We start from the raw sequence: 22410 nt of genomic DNA on the forward strand, positions 1-22410 counted from the left end.
AAATGGCCGAGGAAAGCCGAGCTCGGCCTTTGGCCGAGGCTATTCAGCAGATGGCCGAGCTAGCCAAGCTCGGCCCTTTGGCCGAGGATATAGGGTCGATGGCCGAGGAAAGCCAAGCTCGGCCTTTGGCCGAGGCTATTGAGCCGATGGTCGAGCTAGCCGAGCTCGGCCTTTGGCCGAGGCTATCGGGCCGATGGCCGAGGATAGCCGAGCTCGGCCTTTGGCCGAGGATATCGGGCCGATGGCCGAGGAAAGCCGAGCTCGGCCTTTGGCCGAGGATATTGGGCCGATGGCCGAGCTAGCCAAGCTCGGCCTTTGGCCGAGGCTATAGGGCCGATGGCCGAGGAAAGCCGAGCACGTCCTTTGGCCGAGGCTATCGGGCCGATGGCCGAGGAAAGCCGAGCTCGGCCTTTGGCCGAGGCTATTGAGCCGATGGTCGAGCTAGACGAGCTCGGCCTTTGGTCGAGGATATCGGGCCGATGGCCGAGGAAAGCCGAGCTCGGCCTTTGGCCGAGGCTATTCAGCCGATGGCCTAGCTAGCCAAGCTCGGCCTTTGGCCGAGGATATAGGGCCGATGGCCGAGGAAAGCCGAGCTCGGCCTTTGGCCGAGGCTATCGGGCCGATGGCCGAGGAAAGCCGAGCTCGGCCTTTGGCCGAGGCTATCGGGCCGATGGCCGAGGAAAGCCGAGCTCGGCCTTTGGCCGAGGCTATTGAGCCGATGGTCGAGCTAGACGAGCTCAACCTTTGGCCGAGGATATCGGGCCGATGGCCGAGGAAAGCCGAGCTCGGCCTTTGACCGAGGCTATGGGGCCGATGGCCGAGGAAAGCCGAGCTCGGCCTTTGGCCGAAGATATCGGAGCTCGGCCTTTGGCCGAGGCTATTGAGCCGATGGCCGAGCTAGCCAAGCTCGGCCTTTGGCCGAGGATATTGGGCCGATGTCTGAAATCCATCACATAAACTAACTGAAAACTCTGAAATCAGACACATAAAATAACTGAAAACTCTGAAATCAAACACATAAAATAACTGAAATGTCTGAAATCAAGCACATAAACTAACTGAAAAATCTGAAATCAAACACATAAAATAACTGAAATGTCTTAAATCCATCACATAAACTAACTGAAAACTCTGAAATCAAACACATAAAATCACTGAAATGTCTGAAATCCATCACATAAACTAACTAAAAACTCTGAAATCAAACACATAAAATAACTGAAATGTCTGAAATCCAATACTACTGATGAAAAGTACACGACTTCCTATTATGTCCTCTACCTCCACAAATACTACATTTGCGATGAACAACAATTACTTCACCTTGAGACGGCAGACGTTTGATCTTGAGCCGTCCTCCTTTGCTCTTCTTCTTCGGCCGACCGGCGGGGTTTTTCGCAACAGGTACCTTGACCTCCATATTCAACAGCTCTTCTGGAGCATTCCACTCATGTTCAGGACCACAAGGGTACACCGCATCCATGTAGGCTGCTCTCCAACTTTCTACTCGATAGAAAAGGGTGACATAATGAATACACATCGATGTTACGCTTTGTTGCGACACACGTCGCATGCATGCAAGGGAGACCAAGAAGTTGAAACAAGCCGCATGTGCATTCTTTTGTCAACATGTTTACCGTGCCATCCTCGTCTCCATCAAGTACTAAGAACTCATGTTGCGTAACGCCCGAATATTGCAAATGGCGACCCTTTTGAACTTGAAGTCGTAAGTCCTCATCAAATTTTGGACTCAGTTTGGTCTTCGCATTTCCGGATTTTTCTCTTCGCTTGAAGAACCATTCTTGAAGAGTAAATCGAATGCATTCCACCATGCTACAAATTGGGAATGTTCTAGCGTCCTTTATCCTCTTTTTGAAGCTTTCCGCGTAGTTACTCGTCAATAAATTGTACCTGTTTTTAAAATATTCAAAATCGCTTTGTAAATCTAAGAAACAAACCAAAATCTTCGAAATAAAGTACTACCTGCTTGTGAACTTACCTTTTTCTAGGAAAGTACGACCGAGCAAACCTTTCAATTCCAATGTCTTCCAGATATTTAGCAAGGTTTGGATCTTTACGCCTTAGCTTCTCGAATTGAGCATGAAAAACAGATTTTCTCCAAGCATAACATGCGCCATACATCTCTGGGCCACAAACATCGGTTTTGAGCACATGAGCAACATTCATACTTAGATGCTGGTAGCAGATCCCATGATAACACTCTGGATACACAACCGGTATAGCATGAAGGATACTCGCGTGCCTAAAACAAAGCGTTTGAAACATAAATATTAGATCAACTAAAATATTCGAAATGTACTTCTCAGAAAACCTAAAATCTCTGAAATAACATTCCAAAATTGTCGAAACAAAACTAAAATCTTCGAAATTAAGTACCTGTCTGATATGAAACAAAGATCTGGCGGGGAACCGATGGTCTCTCTCAGTTTCCGAAGGAAGTAGGTCCAAGAGTGATTATTTTCGGTTTCTACAACAGCAAATGCAAGTGGAAACAATTGGTCATTTGCATCTAATGCGATCGCTGATAATATCTGCTCTCCGTACTTTGTCTTCAAGAAACTACCATCGATACATATCACAGGTCGACATGATGCAAATCCCCGTATACAAGCTCCAAGGGCCCAAAAACAGTATCGAAATCGACTGCCGGAGTCAAGAACAAGGTCAGTAACCGAACCGCTTGTATGCCGGAGCTTGGGCTCCAAGGGCCCAAAAACAGTATCGAAATCGACTGCTGGATTTTTTTGTTCTAATGCGTAGAAGTAAGCAGGTAACCGCTTGTATGACTCGTCAAGTGTACCCCTTATGTACCCAATTGCCGTCTCCTTGCATCTCCAAGCCTTCTCGTAACTCAAATTTATCCCATACTCCTTTCGCACATCTTCTATGATGTTCCTTGGTGTATATGATGTCGATGGAAGACTATACTTATGCTTGATAACATGTCCTACAATCCATGGTGCAGCTTGAAGTTCGCCACTAGCAGGGGCATCAATCGAACAAGTATGTATAGAAACATACACACTCACCTCGAACATATCACTGTTTGGTAGTTTATTCCCTCTCAATTTCCAAGTACAATCACCAGCTTTGCACTTGACTACCCACCGACTCCTGCTTGTTTCGAAGACCCTATACTGAAAGCTCTTTCTCATTGCAAGCATGGCAACTTTAGTTTTCAAATCAAACTTATTATAAAAAATTTGCCCAACACATATTTCCGAAGAACTGCCAGTGGATGAAGGCGTACTTACATTTTCCTCCAAATCGGGAATTGAAACATGTGCATACCATAATTTTGACTTCTTATGAGGCGTCGCCGTTACTGGCTCTGACATGGGAATATCATTATCATTCATAACCGGATCATCCTCACAATAGAATCCGCTTGCATCAAAATCTTCGTCATCATCGCCATCCTCATCTTCCTCATCATCACCATCCTTACCTTCCTCATCACCCTCTTCATCGCATGGCGCCTGAAAATCATTCACCTCGACGCTAATACCTAAGCATGCTACCTGAGAATTTGGGGTTGGTGAAACTGCCTTGCTTGGAGTTGTACCGAGAGCTGCATCAACAATATTTCTTTTCACGGGGGTGACGCACAAGGAAATCCTCAGCTTGGAGTGACCAGAATTCTCTAACATAAATGCCGTCACACTAGCGTCCGATGCCAAAATGAGAGGAGGCATTGGTCTTCCAGCCCAAACATACGCAGCTTCAAGTTTCAAATCGTATAACGACTCATCGACACAAAAAGCTTCGTACATAGCGATTAATAGCTCCGCCCGAGATATGTCTTTCGCGAGTGCACGGAGTTCGAATCGCGATTCATTAGTATATTCCCATTTTGTACCTTTGTTCACCCAAGTACCATCAAATAAACAACATATATTAACGTTTGAACCTGTTAAGAAGTTAAAAAGTATACATTAGAAGTCAAATCTGTACAAGTTAAAAAGTTCGAAATGAAATCGAAATAACAGCTATAAAGTTCGAATTACAGACAATAATTTCGAACTTTTTTCTGGATCCAACATGACGAACTCAAACTCTTTTTCTCAGGAAATCAAACATCTCTCTTACAAAATATCATCGAATTAGGGATCGAAACTTACCAATTTTTCTTCTCTCAACTGTTTAGGTACATAGAAGGCCCAAAAAATTTGAGTTTAAACGAATTAGGGCATGGGAATCGAAACCTTCGAAATGCAATCGAAATAACAGCTATAAACTTCGAAATTACACACAACAATTTCGAACTTTTTTCTGGATCCAACATGACGAACTCAAACTCTTTTTTTCAGGAAATCAAACAAATCTCTTACAAAATATCATCGAATTAGGGATCGAAACTTACCCATTTATCTTCGGGGTATGCCGTGCGTCGGGGTTTGCGACGATGGGCGTGCGTGGAAATGATGAAGACGATGGGCGTGCTTGGCTGTGGGCTGTGGGGTTTTTTTTTCTTTTTTTTTTGGTTTCTGAATTGAAAAAAAAACACGCGTGAGGGAAGGGAAGGGAAGGGGAGTGAGTGAAGGATTGATTTTGAAAAAAAAAATTCATTTAAGGGTAATTTGGACATTTTACATGGTGAGATGCTTGGTTTTCCTAAGGGAACCAAAATATGGTTTGGTTTTCAAATCACATGCTACACTAAGCTTGTTTTATCAAGTTTCCCTTTATATATATATATATATATATATATATATATATATATATATATAAAAGGTTCGAAAATACAAGGTATTCATGGAATTATCATCATGTAACGGTGTATATGTGTACCTATTTCTATACTATTTAATCAAACCTCTCATGTGAAACCGTGTCTGTCTGCATGCTTTCTTTAATGATAAACAAATAAAAAGAGAATGAAAAAAATAATTGGTATCTCATCTTTCTTTCTCTCACAGTCCCACTAATTATTGTTTCACTTTCCGCGTGGTACAAGGAAAAGAAAAGAAAAGAAAAAATAGCAAATAGGAATCAACGCTCTTTCAATTGCTATGATGTTCTTTATAGTCTTTGTTAACCTCCTCCACTGCGATACTTTCTGCTCACACTTCACAAACATAGTACTTTTCTTCAGCATAACAGCTCCCTGGTGAGTCTTTCATTTTTTTTTATTCCATGTAATTTATAGTTCTATAAAATAAAATAAAAAAATTTCCATAATAACTTGTTAAAAAAGGCCACTTTGGAATCATATTAGTTACTCTATGAATACTGTCATATCATATCATACTTTGATTCTACATCTTTTGTGAAATAGAGAAACCTTGATCTGTGTAAGTGATAGAAATGGCTGAGTTGGGAGGAGCGTTGCTTTATTCTTTTCTACAAGTCTTATTTGGAATCTCATCTTTCAGTCAACTCTCGTGTTACAACTTTGCTCACTATTTACAACTCTCGTGTTTTTTTTTTTTTTTTTGTTACAGAATTCAAGAAATCATCTTCTGTGGAACAACGTAGTCTCCTTGTGAGTTTGTTTTTGTTTTTGTTTTTTGTTTTTTTTTTCTTCTATATATTGTATATAGTTCTATAATTCTTTTATTTTTATTTTTATTGTTATGGTAGTCTGCTAATTAAAGACAACTTTGGACTAAAATTAATCAGTCTATAATTACGATCACCTTCTTTTTTTTTTAGGAAAGTATTGTCTTACTTTGATTCTATACCTTTTGTAAAATAGTGAAACCTTGATCTGTGGAAGTGATCGAAATGGCTGAGTTGGTTGGAGGAGCATTGCTTTCTTCTTTTCTTCAAGTCTTGTTTGAGAGGTTGGCTCCAAAAGACATCCCCAAGCTGTTCCGTGGAAAGAAACCAATTGAGGATGTTTTGCGTGAGGTGAGGAGCGTGGTCAAATCGGTGACGAGGCTGGTCAACGACGCGGAGGAGAAGCAGATCTCGGACAATGATGTCAGGGAGTGGCTCGAAGACCTCAATGACGTGGTGTACCGTGCTGATGATTTGCTCGATGCCATCAACGCCGAAGCTCTGAGGCTAAAGATGGAACCTCATCAGCCTTCGAGTTCCAGTATCCTGTCTGGTTTTTTCACCACCGGATTTGATGACATGGTCAGGAAAGAAGCCACGGAGATCCTTCGCAGATTCAAGGAACTAGTAGAGCAAAAGGATGATCTCGGTCTGAGAGACGTTCTTGGAGAAATGCATTCCTCTCAAAGGCCGCCCACTCCGTTGGCTGAAGAATCTAGCATTTACGGAAGGAAAGGTGACAAAGAGGCTATCATTGACTTGTTGCTCTCCAGCGATGATAGCGAGGAAAAGTTATCTGTCATTCCGATTGTAGGGATGGGTGGTATCGGCAAAACCACGCTTGCTCAGCTCGTTTATGATGATGCTATAGTCAAAGATCGTTTTGATCTTAGAGCATGGGTGACGGTATCAGATGATTTCGACAACTATAAGATTACAACAATAATCTTGGAAAAGGTCACATCGCAAGAGTGCCGTATTCAAGAGTTGTTAGAGATTCAACAAAAACTGAGGGATTCCTTGAGAGGGAAGATATTTCTCCTGGTTCTTGATGATGTTTGGAATGAGGATTATATTCTCTGGGACTGTTTGAAGAGCTCTTTTGAGTCTGTGGCGAAAGGAAGTAAGATCATTTTGACTACACGAAATACAAATGTTGCCTTTGTCATGGCTTGTGGAAAAACTACTACGTATCAGTTAGCTGATTTGTCGGCCGAAGAGTCTTGGTTGTTGTTTTCACGGCATGCTTTTACAAACAACGAAGACGCTCATGCACATCAGGATTTGCAAGCGATTGGAAGAGAGATCGTGAAGAAGTGCAAAGGTCTTCCCTTAGCTATAAAATCTCTTGGCGGTCTATTACGTTCCGAACGAAATCCAAGGAAATGGGAAAACATACTCAAAAGCGATGCGTGGAATGAGTTGTATAGTGAAGAAAAGAACATCCTTCCTGCTTTATGGCTGAGTTATCGCCGCATGCCTACACATCTAAAACGATGTTTCTCTTATTGCGCCATGTTTCCGAAAGACTACATGTTTAAGAGAGAAAGGATAATCTTGTTGTGGATGGCTGAAGGCTTTTTGCAGAGTGATAAGAAATCTATGACGATGGAGGAAGTTGGAGAAGACTACTTTGAAGATCTTGTATCGAGGTCGTTGTTTCAGAAGTCAAGTAGTCAAGATGACTCGATTTTCCTCATGCACGACCTTGTTCACGATTTGGCCATGTTCATATCCCGTGGATTTTGTTTCAGGCTGGACGAGAGCAATGACTTGCATAGCATTCCAAGGCATACTCGTCATTTATCATATAGCAAGAAGTTTAACGATTTTGAGCGTATATGTGATGCCAAGTATTGGCGCACGTTTATTAGTTCTTGCTTGCCTCCTAAATCCTCCTTTTGGACATCAGGAAGATGCTTAAGAGTTCTTGGTTTACGTGGTTCAAAAATCATATCAATCTCTTGTTCAATTAATGATTTGATACATTTGAGGTACTTGGACTTATCCTACTCCGAGATTACAGAATTACCTGCTTCAATATGTAGTTTGTACAACTTGCAAACCTTACTGTTGTCGGAGTGTAGTAATCTTACAGCGTTGCCCAAAAACATGGAAAGGCTTGTCAATTTGCGGCATCTGGATATTATTGGAACATCTATAAAAGAAATGAACTTCCAAGTAAAAAATATGAAGTCTTTGCTGACGTTGAGTAAAATAGTTGTTGGTTTTGGAGATAGGGGGAATAATATTAAAGAAGTGAAACATGTTCAGCCTTTCATGGGAAGACTTGAGATTTTGAGTATTGAAAATGTGGGTGATGCGAATGAGGCTTTGGAGGCTGATTTGAGGAATAAGAAGGGCATTGCGGATCTACGTTTGCAATGGAGTCGTGGATCTGCCGGCGATGCAAATAGTTCGGAGAGAGAGAGAGAGAAATATTGGAATCACTTCGGCCTCATACAAATGTGAGTAATCTCATAATCAAGTATTACAGAGGCACGATATTTCCAGATTGGGCGGGACACGATTCATTTTCTAATATAGTATCGATCCGCCTAGAGAATTGTAAAAGTTGTTTCCGTTGGCCTCCGCTGGGACAATTGCCATGCCTCAAAGACCTTAGAATATCTGGGTTTGATAGGGTGGTGAGTTTTATGGCAGCAGTACTAGTGGCACCTCTTTCAGATCCTTAGAGACATTGGAGATATGGTCTATGCCACAGTGGAAGGAGTGGTCATTTGGTGGAGATGGCACACTAGTTTTCCCCAGGCTGAGGATTCTATACTTACGTGAATGTCCGGATTTGAAGATGAGCTTACCAAACACGTCGGATGCTTGTCATGTACACCCCGACTCTCTCTCTAAACTAGAACATCTTGAGATAGGGGATTGCGAAAAGCTTTTGGAGAGTGATCTACACAGACTCCCATCATTGAAACACTTAATTATCTAAGGTTGGAAAGGGTATTCGTTTCCTGGTGATGGAATATTGCTCCCCACCACTCTGGCTAAGATTGACATCAGTGGTAGGAATCTGTTGGCCCTAAACGGCGAGGCATTTCAACAACTCACCAACCTTAAGGAGTTGGACATTTACTTCAGTGTTTCTTTTGTGGAATCAAGTATGGGTTGGGGTTTTACTTCAGTGTTTCTTTTGTGGAATTGATTGATTTTGGTTTTGAAGTTCAGGCTCCGTATAAAGCTGAGAAACTTAATGAGTGTGGAATTGATTTGAATTGTGATTCTCGAATTTGATGTGCTTGATCTAGGAATTGGACTGGGATAGTAAAACGTTAGGTTTGAGAGCTTAAGAACTGGGTTTATTGTTATGACCATTGTGCTTTTACATGGGTTTCTTTTGTTAAGACTTATTTTTTAATCGGACTTGGCAATTGACATTTTTGAACTTGTTTCTCTTGCGGAATTGATTGATTTTGGTTTTTTTGAAGCTTTGTGTCTTAAGATGTGGCTCAGTCTTCAATCGTTGTGTCTGTGGAAATCAAGTCAATCGAGGACGGTGTTTGCAAAACAAAGCTCTTTTGATACCATTGAAGCAACGGTGTGAGAAAGATAAATGGCAAGCTAAATCATTTAGTGACAGGTAAAACTATTCCTTTTTCTTTTTGCATTTTCTGATAAGATATGTACATGGTATTATTACCACATACATCATGTATATGTACTGGCGCATCCTTTTTCCATTTTCTATATATTTTACTACTAATTTTTTATAATAATTTATTTTAAGTAGATGTTTTACAAAAAAATGTGTTCTTGATTGGTTGGCTATTTGTAGATACTCAGTGCATGGCCTCAGCAAGAAATTATTAGTCAAGGAATTAATGTTGAATATATCATTTGGTCATTTGGAGCAAGAATGGTGTAATTTGACTACTATTCATAGGTGCGGACAAGCATTCAAATATCTCAAACAATTTAATGACTTGATATCTAAATGGAAAATATATTTTCTATTGTATTGTTCACTGTTTGTCTATGGTGATAATCAGGTAGTTGGATCCAATACTTGTTGATTGAAGAAAGCTATCAAGATTGAAACTTTTGTGCAGATATTGAAACAAGATAATTAATTGTGTACGGATTGTAATCATAATGTCTCAAGCTTCACGGAATGCCATGTCCGCGTGGACGTGGTCCTATACCGAGCTCTATTAGGTACGTAGGCTTTTGCAGAAATATATCTCATCGAGGTATTATAATTATAAAGTAAACGTATTATTCAGAACAAGTTGATGCAAAGGCTCAAAATTGTGGTTCAAATGGAGGGGCAATCTTGATGATGGTTTTTTTTTTTGAAAGAATCTTGATGATGATTATTACGCTGCAATAATGGAATCATAGTTCTAATTATTCTCTCAGGTCCAGAAAACATTTCTTCAAGCTGGTCAAGTATTCATCATCGTTTCTTTGAAGGTGAAAGGACATTTTATTTCTATTTTCCTTTTTCTGAGTATATGTACATAGTATTATTACTACTATTGATTTTACTATAGTGATATGGTCCTTGTCTCACCGTGTCCTTTTTATTCATAGCTGTGATCTCTTCTCAACTGACTGTCTTTTTTTTTTTAATTATAATTTATTCATGTAGATGTTTTACAAAGAATTGTCTTCTATTTTGGTTTTCTATTTGTAGGAAGAGACAGAGTAATGATTGTGTACGGCTTAGTTATCATTGATTGCCTCCATCAAGGATCATTCTCTTCAAAAAAACTGCCTCGGCCTTAATTTGACCATTCACAGAACGCCACGTGGAAGTCACTCGCTCAGCACTGTCTTCTCTACAGTCTTATCAACATTTACATATCATAGTCTTATCAACAGGTAAAGTGCATTGGCTTATCTGGAACAAGTTGTTGCATATCATAGTCACTCCCTCGTGAGTGTTTTTGTATCCACGCTGATATAGTTAATTAGCTTACGAATAATGTCACATTAAGCTTACATTTTTCTCCTCTTTAATTCTATACACTCTTATATATCAGTGACATCATTTTGTTGGAGCCAAAAAAAGTGCATCAGAACGGAACTTACGCTGTCGAGATTCAAACTTCCACGCCGATTTCGCGACAAGATTATTGTGCGAGTGAAATCATTGTATAAAGGTGGGCGAGAAAAAATTGGAGAGTGGTGAGAAGGCTTTCACACATATTCTATGAACAAAGCAGAGCCTCATTGTCAACTTAACTTGGGGTTTTTTATCATGCGAAGATGGGAAATGTTGGAGAAGAAATAGGAATCAACTTCGTAGTATCAACGATGGGAAATGAGCGAGCACGACACGGCATTTGAAGAATCGTTCACAAAAATCTACACCGCAAAGAGCCTTCAAAGGCCTTGGTACAGTGGTAAGTTTCAATATCTTTTTAACGTCGTGTTGTTTTGTTTTTGTGTCTAATTTTGAAAGTTATTGGCCAGTTTTGGGAAATCATGATTACAGAGGGGACGCCGAGGCCCAACTCAGCCCTTGGCTTAAGATCTTTTGTGGTCAGTTTTTTTTTTTTTTCCGGTGGTTCCAACTTCTCTTCCTACTGCTAGTGAATCTTGTCGTATCATCTATGAATTAAAATATAAGTTATGTAATTATTCGTGCAGAGGTGGTGGCAGAGTTTTTCTTCGTAGACACAACACCGCGTTGACATGTATTTCTCTGCGTTGACACCGTGCAGAGGTGATTGGCGAGGCATTTCGTCGCGCAAGCCTTATATCTCCACCATATTGGAGGTGACTTTTCTTTTTTTATATATATTTTTTTTAATTTAGTAATGTAGTAGTACTGATAATCTCGAAAGTCTGCGATAGGATGTTGAATCGGGGTTGAGGCAATCGTCTGCCACGTGGAAGATTGTGGTTGGTCATCATGGTGACACAAAGGAACTCAACGACAAGCTTCTTCCAATTCTTGAGGTATATTTTTCCCTGAAGATCAAAGCTTAGTAATCTCTATTTTATTTTACTAAAGATGGTCCTCTAACTTTATCTTGCTCAATTTCAACAGGCCAATAATGTCGATTTCTACATGAACGGACATGACCATTTTCTAGAACATATAAGTGCCACAAGAAGGTAAAAATTAGAAAATTTCAAAAATTACTGGTTTTTTTTTTTATGACTAAATTAATTAACAATGATATGAACTTTTTTACTTTCTAGATTTTCAGCCCGATGGAGTTTTTGACTAGTGGGGCGGGGTCAAAGGCATGGCGTGGAGACGTAAAAGGTTTAAACGGAGCAGGGGTGAAATTTTTTTACGACGGACAAGGGTTCATGTCAGTAGAATTGACAACGACAAACGCAGAGATTGCGTTTTACGAACAAGTCCAAGCTCCTTCATCCAGCCATCTTGGATTTTTTTTTTTCTCTCTTGTTTGTAACTATACATTATTATATTCTATGAAATTGGAGAGTGGAATCATTGTAACTTTTTCTTTCTTTTCGGAGCTAATGTTTTGGTTCGTCCGATTACACTTTTTCATTGACTCATTGTCAACTGCTGTGAAGGTCATATGATGAAAGCCTTATGGGAGTCAACGCAAAATGTAGAAGATGATGACAATGACAACAACAGAATCAGAGTTCTAATCATTCTCTCAGGACCCTAAAAGATTAGGTGCTTCTTTATCTTATAATATGCTCACAAAAATCTAAGCAAAGTTGATGACAGATCAATTTCACTTGTTTTCAAAGCTGACTATCAAGAGTTTGTGCGAGTTATGCTATGGAAACATTCTATTCTGTGTTGAGGCTTAGTCTTTGTCGGTCCTTCCAGTGCCCGGATTGGAGGCTTTTATTCCTTATTCTCTTCTGTGTTAGAGTTGATGCTTAATTTTTATCGAATTTCATTTAAATGGATTAAAAGGAATCTGAATGGCGAGTCCCGTGAATTGTGCGAATGGGCTTTGCAATCTCAGATTTCATTTTTCCGGCTGATGCCGTGTTTATATGAGTTTCTTGAACACTAATTTTCCTCCTCGTCGCACCGGTTCAAGGGCGGAGAGGTTTTAATGAGACCCGTTTTCCCTTCAAAATATATATATATATATATATATATATATATATATATTATTATAATAATCAGTATTAGTTTCTTATTTATATCTTCGGCTTTGCTTCATAATTAATATTGTGTATAGTTAACCTAACTAGTACAATACTAGTATGCTGTGAGAAACTGATATGAACCTGAATAACAATCTTCTGAGAGAGATTAGATAATTAACTTGAAAGATAATTCATTAAGAAAATAATGATCCATGTATAGTGACACGCAAATGCGATAATGATCATTGTTGTCATAGATCATTTAGATTTGCCGATCCAAGTTTCCCCGTTTTACGTTTTTTTTTGTCATTTCACTTATTATGCTGTTGTAATCATGGTATTCTTTCGTCACAAGTCAGGGTCCATTAATAAACTTCCGTGGTTCCGTCCACGTTTCATTTAATTAAAAAAAAGGGTAATTAAGCTAAATAGTCTCCTGAAAATAGCCAATTTATTTTTAGCCAACATTCTGTAAATAAGTGGTAAATAGCCAGGAGGATTTATTTACAACAAAAATTGGCCGAGACTACCCTTCCATTTTCCCGCCCACTATCTTCCGGGTCATTAATACGTGATCAGCTGTAATATTTGGATATTAATGCACGCGAAAATCGAGGAGTAATTATAACCGTCAGCTGCGTTCACATTAACACGCAACCCCTCAAATTTATTGTTTTCAAAAAAAAAAAAAAGAAGCCCAGAAAAAACGCGAACAAGCAACTGCTCAAATTTGGACCGAGACCGAGCATCACCCGCGCGCCATCATTCCTCTCATCGTCATCGTCTCCTTCATCTCCTTCTCCTATCTTCTTTTTCATTCCTTGCGCGCCATCAATGGCCGAGACCGAGCACCACCCGCGCGTGTTCCAGCCGAGAAAACGAGGACAGCCACGAGCCGACGAGGATGCCGGACCGAGAGGCAGCGCCACCACTAATAATCACGACCACCACCACGTCATCACCGCCGTCAAAGCGTCACTTCATCCTCCTCTCCGCGATCTGCGTCCAAGGTCCCGATCTGCGACACCGCGAAGAACAGTTTTTTTTTTTTTTGTTCATAGAAAACATATTTACATACTATTCGTGTAAATAAGAAGCATATTTACAGTATATTCATTGTAAATACAAAACATATTAACAGTACATTCATTGTAAATAAGAAGTATATTTACAGTATATTCGTGTAAATAAAAACTGGAAATTTTTTTTTGGACGTTCTAAAATATTTTGGCGGCCAACTGAGATCATGAATATCGTAATTGTAATATTTGAATTGTTTTCCAGAATAAAGTCAATAAATGAGGAATATTTTGCAGATTTAATATTATATTTTGCCACAAAAATAGAAATTGATTGCCTAAGGTCAACCGGTACCTATAACTACTTTCCTAATCGGTTTTCTTAAAAAAAAATTTAAAAAAAACTGCCTTATTTATTTAATTCGAAATTTGAAAAAAAAATGCATAATTAATTCAATCTGCCGAATTAAATAAGGGCAAAAATGTAAACCTAATTTATTTAATAAGCTGCCACGTAAGCAATATGACTATTTGCAGGAAATTAACGAAAGGTTGGCTAAAAATAAATTGCTACACATTCCGTGGCTTAAGCAGTCAATTATTTGAAAAAAAAAAAAAAAAAAAAAAGAAGGAAGAAGTTAGGCCCCTACTTGGAAAAAAAATCATTTTAACATAAAGTTATGCCCTTGAACTCAAATTTCAAAAGTTTAATGGATATTACAAACTTTGACCTTAAGAAACGTTTAACATTAATGTAAACATAAGATCATTCTTTAACACAGACACAAGTATTCAAAAGTACTTTTATGATATATATATATATATATATATATATATATATATACATATTGAGGTGGCCTTTTTGATATTGTAATGGCCGGATATCAATAAACCTAATAATAATAATAATAATAATAATAATAATAATAATAATAATAATAATAATAATAATAATAATAATAATAATAATAACAATAATAATAATAATAATTGAATACACATCAAATAAAAATATTTTTTGAAGTCATTCAATAAACATCAAATAAACATCTTTATAATGTTGGACATTACTCTTGCCTAAGCTCGTGGGTTTGTACGTGGCATATAATTTTTTTCTTCTTCTAAATACCTTATTCAAATATGATAAGTTCTTAAATGCCTTTAATCCATGTGTAATGATGTTTTTTTTTTTTTCTCAACTCAAATCAACCTTAATCCATTTGAGAAAGAAAGACAAAATTGACTACAATAAGGACTCCTAGTAATTCCACGATTGTACTTCACAAATTCCATTCACACAGTCTCTCATTTTAACTCCATTTTTTCCGTCTCTCTTCTTCCTACTCGTTTATAATAGGGCCGGCTAAACAAGTAGCCAAAATGACACCCCTACTTTAAAATTATAGCCAAACTATAAACATATTTAGGAAAATAGCCAATTTATCATGACAACATTCCAATATTCCAATTATACCCTTAGGTTAATATTATTAACTATCATAGTAAATAATATCATCCATAACAAAAAAATTAGTAAATCTAATTAACAATAACAAAAACTACATTAAATATTATTTGTCGTAACAAGAATAATACTAAATCTTATTTACCGTAACAAGAATAATAGTAAATCTTATTTACCGTAACAAGAAAACAATAAATTTTATTTACCGTAATAAGAACAACAGTAAATATTATTTACCGTAACAAGAATAAAAGTAAATTTTATTTACCGTAACATTTTGTAGTTAATCTAACAGGAAAATTATCAGAGATGAAGACTAGTTAATATAACTAGTAAATACGATTTACTAATTATTTCCGTGAACAATCGAAGACTAACAATCCGACAGTAAATCATATTAACCATTGAGTAAATCATTCGTTTCTATGGTAAATATGACTAGTTAATCTAACAGTAAATACGATTTACTAATTATTTCCGTGAACAATCCAGGACTAAAAATCCGACAGTAAATCATATTAACTATTGAGTAAATCATTAGTTTCCATGGTAAATATAACAGTAAATCTTATTTATCGTAACAAGAACAATAGTAAATCTATCAGAGCGTAAGAAATCAGATAAACAACGATCCATAACTAATCAAACAGAAAAACTAGATTATACAAACCTGAGTGGTTTTACTCAGACATTTTCCCAATCAGGCCATCTCCCACGGCAGCCCCTCCGTGGACTCCATCATCGACAGGTTCACCGGCGACACTCCACCGCCGTAAACTAGATCTATCATAATTTTTACTCAGACATTTTCCCAATCAGGCCATCTCCCATGGCAGCCCTCCGTGGACTCCGTCATCGACAGGTTCACCGGCAACACTACACCGCCGTACTCCCTCAAAGCCGCCGCCGCAGCCCCGCTCGTCGAGGCCCACCGCCACCAGAGAGTCGCCGAACTCAGCCAGCGCCACGACGGCCTCTTCCTAGACCTTGACGCCCAGAGAGCCCTCCAGAGGGACCTCGGAGATCTAACTCTGAACGGCGGCGACGACGACTCCGACGGTGGCGACGACGATGAGGTTCTCGACTGGTGGAACTTCCCGCTGGAGGGGCTCGACGCGGAGGGGCTCCGGGAGAGAGGCACGGCGACGCCTCTGATAGCGGCTCTGGTCGTTTTCCTCCTCCTCCGCCGCCTCCGCCTCCGTCCGGTGATGTGATATGAGGAGGCTGATATTGAGGATCAGATGCTGGTTAGGGTTTGGGTTGAGAAAAGGGTATTTTTGGTACTACGTGTAATATTGGCTATTTAGCTAAATAAACTAATAGATTGGCTATTATTTTAATATCCCCCCTCTAACTATAGGCTAATTATTAACAAATCTCTATATATGGCATTTTACTTTAATTTGAGTTTTTTTTTCTATGATTTTAACGTATTAACATTTACATGCTATATGCTTAACTTTCCCGGGAAAAAAAACCCCTTTCTACTTGCGAATTGCGACATTAAGTCACTTCCTTCCTCGTGAATATGTGCAATAAAATCATCTCATCTCGGAAGAAACTTTATGATATCGGATAGGCATGGTATTTCCTAATGCATATTCATTGAAGAAGGCTATTAAGGAGCATGTGATCAAGACACGTCGCAATATTCGGCTTCTAAAGAACGACAAAGTCCGAATCAGAGCTAGATGTGCAGATGGATGTCCATGGACATTGTTTGCATCTGTTGACAGTGCCACTGACTCATGGGTCATCAAGACTTTATATGAAGAACAAAGTTGTCAATTGGAATTTTCAAACAAGGTACTTGATGGAAAGTGGTTGTGTGAGAAGTACTTGAACAAATTTAGAGCTCAACCGACATGGTCATTTGCTGGGTTCAAACAACAAGTGAATGATGATACTCAAATTGACATTTCCAAATGGCAATTTTATCGGGCTAGAAAGTTGGCAAGGGCTCAAATTGATGGATCGACTAAGGAGCAATACTCTAGACTTTGGGATTATTGTGCGGAATTAAGAAGGGCTAATCCTGGATTTATAGTGAAAATGAAATGTTATCCTCAAGCTACTGGTGAAAGTCAATCCAAAATTTCAAAGGTTGTATGTATGTATGGCTGCAACAAAGAACGGGTTTTTGGCTGGTTGTCGACGAGTAATTGGACTTGATGGTTGTTTTTTGAAGGGCCCGCATAAAGGCCAGTTTCTTGCTGCAGTTAGTGTTGATGCGAATAATTCAATTTATCCAATTGCATATGCTGTAGTTGAATCTGAGTGTTATGATACATGGGTGTGGTTTTTGGAGTTTTTGCTTGAAGATCTCGATATTCACAGGGATTCCAGTGTTACATGGATTTCAGATAGCCAAAAAGGGCTTCTTGAATCTATTAGGACACTTTGTGGAGAGGAGGTGCAACATCGATTCTACGTGCGACACTTGTACAATAACTTCAAAGAAAATCATAAGGGATTGGCATTAAAGATCATATTATGGGCAGCTGCTAAGAGTACAATTAAGCCAAGGTAATTTCAATACTAATGTATTATTTTTTACAATTTTTGTATGTGTGCTTAACTCTGTTATCTGAATAGGTTTGAGGCAGAATTGGAAAAAATGATAGAAGCTCGTTCTCTAAGAGTTGTAGCCTCGTATCATTCTTCTTTGAGAAAAGCGTCACGAACGTGTCCCATGCTTCTTTCGGCGTCTTCATACCGCGAATGTGCTCCAACATCTCTTCTTCAACGGTGGTCTTCAAGGAAAACATTGCTTTGCCTGCTTTGATTCTCCATTTGCGCAAGATGCCGTTAGCATCTTTCTCCGGTGGCGTGGTTTCGCTTCCTCCGACGACCTCCCAAAGGTCTTGTCCTTGTAAATAGGACATCATGCATGTTGCCCACATGTTGTCGTTGTTGCTGTTGAGTTTCTTAATTCCTCCGACGACTTGGAGATCACCCATCGTGTTGGCAGTACCTCGGTAATACCAAACAAGCTAGTTTTCGACACAAAGCTTGCAGAGTCACGGACTACGCACGACACAAAGAAAACTCACACTAACAATCTCAAGAAATCATTTCTGATGTGGAAGACCAGTCAAAGCCACAGCCACAGAGCATACTAAGACTTTCAAGAGATCCGACAACCAAACTCACAACCTCGCTCTGATACCAGATTGTTGAACACAACTCTTTTGTGGGAAACACTCACACTTTTTATTAAGACTACTCAAGAGAGATTACAAGACCAAGTGTTTAGGACTCACACTACAAAAACACTTTTGGGACTCTTTGAAGACACTTTTAGGAGACTATTACTCTTTTTGAAATTTTTGGATGCTAGACTTGGTGGGGGGTAGATGGGTATTTATAGTAGAGGCCAAACAATGTAGACCACACATTTTTTTATCTTCTAGAGAATTCCTAAAATGTCTAGATAACTAAACCATTCTAGGACATTCTTTACATGTCTAGAAATTCTACACAATTCTAACACTTCTACACTTATCTAAGAAACTTTTAGATGAAGGGCTTATTCTCCAAGTGGGCTTATTAGTCTTCTTGACAATTGGGATTTCACAATTGTTGGGCTTTAGAAATCTATTGGGCTATTGTTGATCCTTTAACATGCGACACTTGTACAATAACTTCAAAGCAAATCATAAGGGATTGCCATTAAAGATCATATTATGGGCAGCTGCTAAGAGTACAATTAAGCCAAGGTAATTTCAATACTAATGTATTATTTTTACAATTTTTGTATGTGTGCTTAACTCTGTTATCTGAATAGGTTTGAGGCAGAATTGGAAAAAATGAAAAATTTGGACAACAATGCATGGAAGTGGCTTGTTGCCCTTGATCCAAAGCAATGGAGTCGATCACATTTTAGCGATGTTCCTACTTGTGACATACTTCTCAACAATTTGTGTGAGTCGTTTAATTCTGCAATTTTAGAAGCTCGTGACAAACCTATTATAACCCTTCTCGAGATGGTGAGGTGCTACATGATGAGGAGGATCGAGGCTAAGAGAAAAGAATTAAGTCGCTGGAAAACTGTTGTTGGGCCACGTATTTTCCAACTTATTGAGGAGAATAAACTAAAATCAACACATTGCATTGCGGATTATGGTGGTGATCTTGCTTTCCAAGTCAGAGGCATGTACGGGGACCAATACGTTGTAGACCTGAAGGAAAAGAAGTGTGCTTGCAACAAATGGGGTTTGTGTGGTATACCTTGCAAACATGCCATCGCTTGTATTTTGCAGAGAGGACTGAATATATTCGACTTTGTGCATGATAGCCTGAGAAAGTCTACGCAAGAAAAAATCTATGAGCATGTCATAAGGCCTATCAATGGACCTGAATTGTGGGAACGTACTGGAAATAATCCAGTTGAATGTCCAACGTTCAAGAAGCAACGAGGAAGACCTAAAAAAATGAGACGCGAATAACCAGATGAATATCGGACGTGTAGCAACAGCAAGACAGTGAAGAAGACCAGGAAGAATATTTTGATGACTTGTATCACCTGCGGAAAAAAAGATCATCACAACAAAAAGACTTGTAACCATCATGCTAATTAGGAATTTGCAAGCTTGGGTATTTTGTGGTCTGTTTGTCTTTTTTATAGTCCAGCTCAAACAGAGTGTTTTTGGGTATAGCTAATTTGACTATTGTATTTTGGCACATGAAGAGAATTATGCAGGTTTGAATCAAGTCTATGAACAATGTATAATTTATGCAGAACCATTACTGATGTCAACAAAAGTGAGTCTTCAAGAATGATTTCTATTAATTTCATATCAGATACAAGAATTTCAATTATCTACACCCACGCCTCTCATCTTTTTAACAAATATTAAACTTTAGAATAGTATCAAAACAAAATAATTTCATGTATAAAATCCATAAAGATTGTCAAATAAAATGAAAATAACAAAAAAAAAAAACGGAGAAAGTTTTTGGGTGTCCGTGGAGAGCGTGAGAATGAATGTATAAAGTCTATTCAGAAGCTTCAACAAAGAAATGAGAATTAAAATTTTTGGTTGTGCACATGAGTTTCATGTGAGAATTTTCATCCATGAATCTAACGCTGTTAATGGTTAGACTTGATTACCAACAATTACAAAGTTCAAGAACATTTTTACTGATTAATTTGAATTAGGAATGACATCCAAAATTCGCTGAAAGGTCAGGACCATTTGCGCTAATTGCTCAAAAAAAAAAAAAACCTGCGAATTGCGACATTAAGTCACTTCCTTCCTCGTGAATATGTGCAATAAAACGGTGAAACAATAAAATCATCTCATCTCGGAAGAAACTTTATGATATCGGAATAGTCCTTGGTCGAAAGCATGACCTTCTCGAAATCGCGAGCGACATCGGACATTCCGTGAGCCTCGAAGGCCCGAGCCATGGTGGCGAGCGTGACATGATCGGGGCAACACTCTCTCTCCCTCATCGCCAAGAAGCACCGGCTCATCTTCGCCACCTCGCCGGACCGCCCGTAAGCATCGATGGCTGTCACGACCCGCGAGCGTCGTTACCTCGCCCGCAAGCCGCGACTTGACGGAACCAACATCACGTAGCGGGAGCATATCATATATGAATAATGAAATGTAAACAAAACATTTAAAGTAAATATATAATTTATTAAACATATAATAAACGAAATACAATATTATTAAAAGTGCGGAAACGTTTACAACAAAAGTGGTTATCGAAAATCTCGGGAAATTTTTCGTTTTTCGTTTAGAATTAGAAGTCGTATATCGACCCCTATACATACATATATATATATGTACATAGAAGCTCCCGACTTTACATATATACACGGGATATTATTTAAGGAAGAGTCGATATTATTCAAAATATTATATATATAGGTCTACTTCCCGAGTCAGAACCCATAGCCCGTAGGTCAAGAGATATTCGTCCCGTCTCGGTTTCCTTCTCTGTTGTCTACATTGCCGCCTTGCCCTTATCTACATTACCAAGGGACATAAAACTATGAGTCGAATGACTCAGCAAGCGGGAGTCTAGCTTATGAAAGAAAAGCAGCTAATGCAAAGCATGTGACGTGCGAACAAGCAAACAAGAATACAGGATGCAGCTATCACCTAAAAGTGACTAATGAGCGCGCATCCTAGAATACTAGCCGTCCCGCAAGGTTATACACTCCTCACTGCTATAACCTCCGGTTCGACTAGAGACCAGTTTCAGACTTCGAGCAACAGTCGTCAACTGATCTAAGTTTTAACACCAGTCTGTGATCCACTAGTGGTACTTTCTTCATCATGACGTCAGCACCACTGGTCTCTGGCATAGTGAGCTCGCGAACCGCGACCTTCACCCACTAAGCCCCGGTGTGCTCAAGGCAGCTTCCGATGAGTCTTCCAGCTAGCAATGAGCTCGCGATGCGCGACCTTCACCCATTGCTTCGAGTACTCGGCGCACGGACCGGCATGGCCCGCCAAGCACAAGTCGTGGACTTGTGTGTACCACCGACACGAGTTTAAAGTTTGGGTACACTGCAGCTAGCAGCGTACACGTTAAACTTATATACGGAAGAGCGTGACGGGATAAACCCCGAAAGAAATTATTGTTTCCCTTTGAAGCTCGTTTAGTGATTTAAGTTGAAAGCTCGAAATGTGACTTCCGAACTCTCTACTCTCGATTGAATTTGAGAGTCTATCGCTCTTCCGTCCTCTCGATTCTAACCTACTTCCTAGAGTTAGAAGAGAGGTCTAACTATACACAAAGCAAACGTGGCTGGTTCAAGTTAGCGTTTGAACCTAACGGGCGTACCCGAACTAAGTTTTCAAGCAAGAGTGGCCAAAGCCTTAACTTTCGAGTTTATTCATTTTTAGGCTTTTACCTACTCTTGTTTACTAGCAAGCAAATGCACAAACAAACAGGGTTATACCCTTGGTAAGTAGTTGACTTATGTCTCCTCACTTACCTGGAATTGTTCGACGGAAAGCTCGACGATTCCCGAAGATGTCCTGCTTCACACGTTCTTCGAGACACTTGGCACTTGTCGAAACGTCGAGAGAACTAGCATCCGGAGTTGAACATCCGTTAGTTATTGGGTTCGAGTTTACTTAAAGAGGAGAGGGTTCGTTGTCGGAATTAGAGTTGTTTCGGAATTCGAGAATTTAATTTATTATTCCCCGGTTCTTCGGAAGTTTATTCAAGACTCACGTATTCTCGTATCGAGAATGATACGAAATAAAGTTCAACGAGTAATCATGAGTCTTAAATAAATCAAATAATCCGAAATCAAAATAACCGAGAATTCCAAACGAATAATTAAATTAAATTCAAAAAACATCATTAAAT

General features: G+C 39.2%; 5 protein-coding genes, 1 long non-coding RNA gene and 1 pseudogene across 9 annotated transcripts in view; 5 read left to right on the forward strand and 2 right to left on the reverse strand.

Annotated features, from left to right (window-relative positions):
- Positions 1-1240: 1240 nt before the first annotated feature.
- LOC149382900 (uncharacterized) lies at positions 1241-3716 on the reverse strand. The gene is made up of 4 exons (XM_089628890.1): positions 2398-3716; positions 2000-2263; positions 1589-1911; positions 1241-1503 (listed from the first exon to the last, which is right to left on the reverse strand). Exons 1-4 carry the CDS (start codon positions 3714-3716, stop codon positions 1241-1243), a joined length of 2169 nt encoding a protein of 722 aa, XP_089485016.1.
- Positions 3717-5669: 1953 nt separating this feature from the next.
- On the forward strand, positions 5670-8613 carry LOC149382901 (putative disease resistance RPP13-like protein 1). Its single transcript, XM_089628891.1, has 2 exons — positions 5670-7991; positions 8188-8613. Exons 1-2 carry the CDS (start codon positions 5749-5751, stop codon positions 8477-8479), a joined length of 2535 nt encoding a protein of 844 aa, XP_089485017.1. The 5' UTR covers positions 5670-5748; the 3' UTR covers positions 8480-8613.
- Positions 8614-8927: 314 nt separating this feature from the next.
- On the forward strand, positions 8928-10357 carry LOC149382902 (uncharacterized). 3 transcript variants are annotated; one of them, XR_016301710.1, is made up of 4 exons: positions 8928-9127; positions 9537-9702; positions 9907-9960; positions 10184-10357. It is a non-coding gene; the product is annotated as an uncharacterized LOC149382902 (long non-coding RNA). The 3 variants fall into 3 exon arrangements; XR_016301709.1 differs by lacking the exon at positions 8928-9127 and adding an exon at positions 9349-9430 and having other exon boundaries at positions 9889-9960; XR_016301708.1 differs by lacking the exon at positions 8928-9127 and adding an exon at positions 9349-9430.
- Positions 10358-10526: 169 nt separating this feature from the next.
- On the forward strand, positions 10527-12165 carry LOC149382903 (purple acid phosphatase 4-like; annotated as a pseudogene). Its single transcript, XR_016301755.1, has 7 exons — positions 10527-10895; positions 10966-11034; positions 11143-11155; positions 11217-11271; positions 11350-11454; positions 11546-11613; positions 11709-12165. The product of XR_016301755.1 is annotated as a purple acid phosphatase 4-like (transcript).
- The window catches only part of LOC149382904 (purple acid phosphatase 4-like), a 77181-nt gene continuing 65824 nt past the window's right edge, over positions 11054-22410 (forward strand). The window contains exon 1 of the mRNA XM_089628490.1: positions 11054-11085. The gene's annotated coding sequence lies outside the window, so the exon portion shown is untranslated. The remainder of the gene's footprint in view (positions 11086-22410) is intronic.
- On the forward strand, positions 16654-19520 carry LOC149382905 (uncharacterized). Its single transcript, XM_089628898.1, has 4 exons — positions 16654-16878; positions 17261-17598; positions 17679-17933; positions 18860-19520. Exons 1-4 carry the CDS (start codon positions 16654-16656, stop codon positions 19518-19520), a joined length of 1479 nt encoding a protein of 492 aa, XP_089485024.1.
- LOC149382906 (uncharacterized) overlaps positions 20188-22410 on the reverse strand; it is a 79386-nt gene continuing 77163 nt past the window's right edge. The window contains exon 2 of the mRNA XM_089628488.1: positions 20188-20560. Within this exon, the coding sequence (XP_089484614.1) occupies positions 20375-20560 (186 nt within the window). The 3' untranslated portion in view covers positions 20188-20374. The remainder of the gene's footprint in view (positions 20561-22410) is intronic.

The sequence above is a fragment of the Urtica dioica genome, chromosome 10 (assembly GCF_054948205.1).
Source record: "Urtica dioica subsp. dioica isolate 48M chromosome 10, U.dioica_male_clone48M_v1_H2, whole genome shotgun sequence".
Taxonomy (NCBI): domain Eukaryota; kingdom Viridiplantae; phylum Streptophyta; class Magnoliopsida; order Rosales; family Urticaceae; genus Urtica; species Urtica dioica.

Excerpts from the sequence above, each read along its gene's own strand:
- LOC149382900 (XM_089628890.1), bottom strand. The coding sequence starts at position 3,716 with ATGCCTCCTCTCATTTTGGCATCGGACGCTAGTGTGACGGCATTTATG. Across the intron at positions 2,264-2,397 it reads CTTTGTTTCATATCAGACAG|GCACGCGAGTATCCTTCATG; the intron begins GTACTTAATTTC and ends GCTTTGTTTTAG. Across the intron at positions 1,912-1,999 it reads TCGTACTTTCCTAGAAAAAG|GTACAATTTATTGACGAGTA; the intron begins GTAAGTTCACAA and ends TTTTAAAAACAG.
- LOC149382901 (XM_089628891.1), top strand. The coding sequence starts at position 5,749 with ATGGCTGAGTTGGTTGGAGGAGCATTGCTTTCTTCTTTTCTTCAAGTC. Across the intron at positions 7,992-8,187 it reads CACTTCGGCCTCATACAAAT|CAGTACTAGTGGCACCTCTT; the intron begins GTGAGTAATCTC and ends GTTTTATGGCAG.
- LOC149382905 (XM_089628898.1), top strand. The coding sequence starts at position 16,654 with ATGGTATTTCCTAATGCATATTCATTGAAGAAGGCTATTAAGGAGCAT. Across the intron at positions 17,599-17,678 it reads AAGAGTACAATTAAGCCAAG|AATTGGAAAAAATGATAGAA; the intron begins GTAATTTCAATA and ends GGTTTGAGGCAG. Across the intron at positions 17,934-18,859 it reads CCTCCGACGACCTCCCAAAG|GTTTGAGGCAGAATTGGAAA; the intron begins GTCTTGTCCTTG and ends TTATCTGAATAG.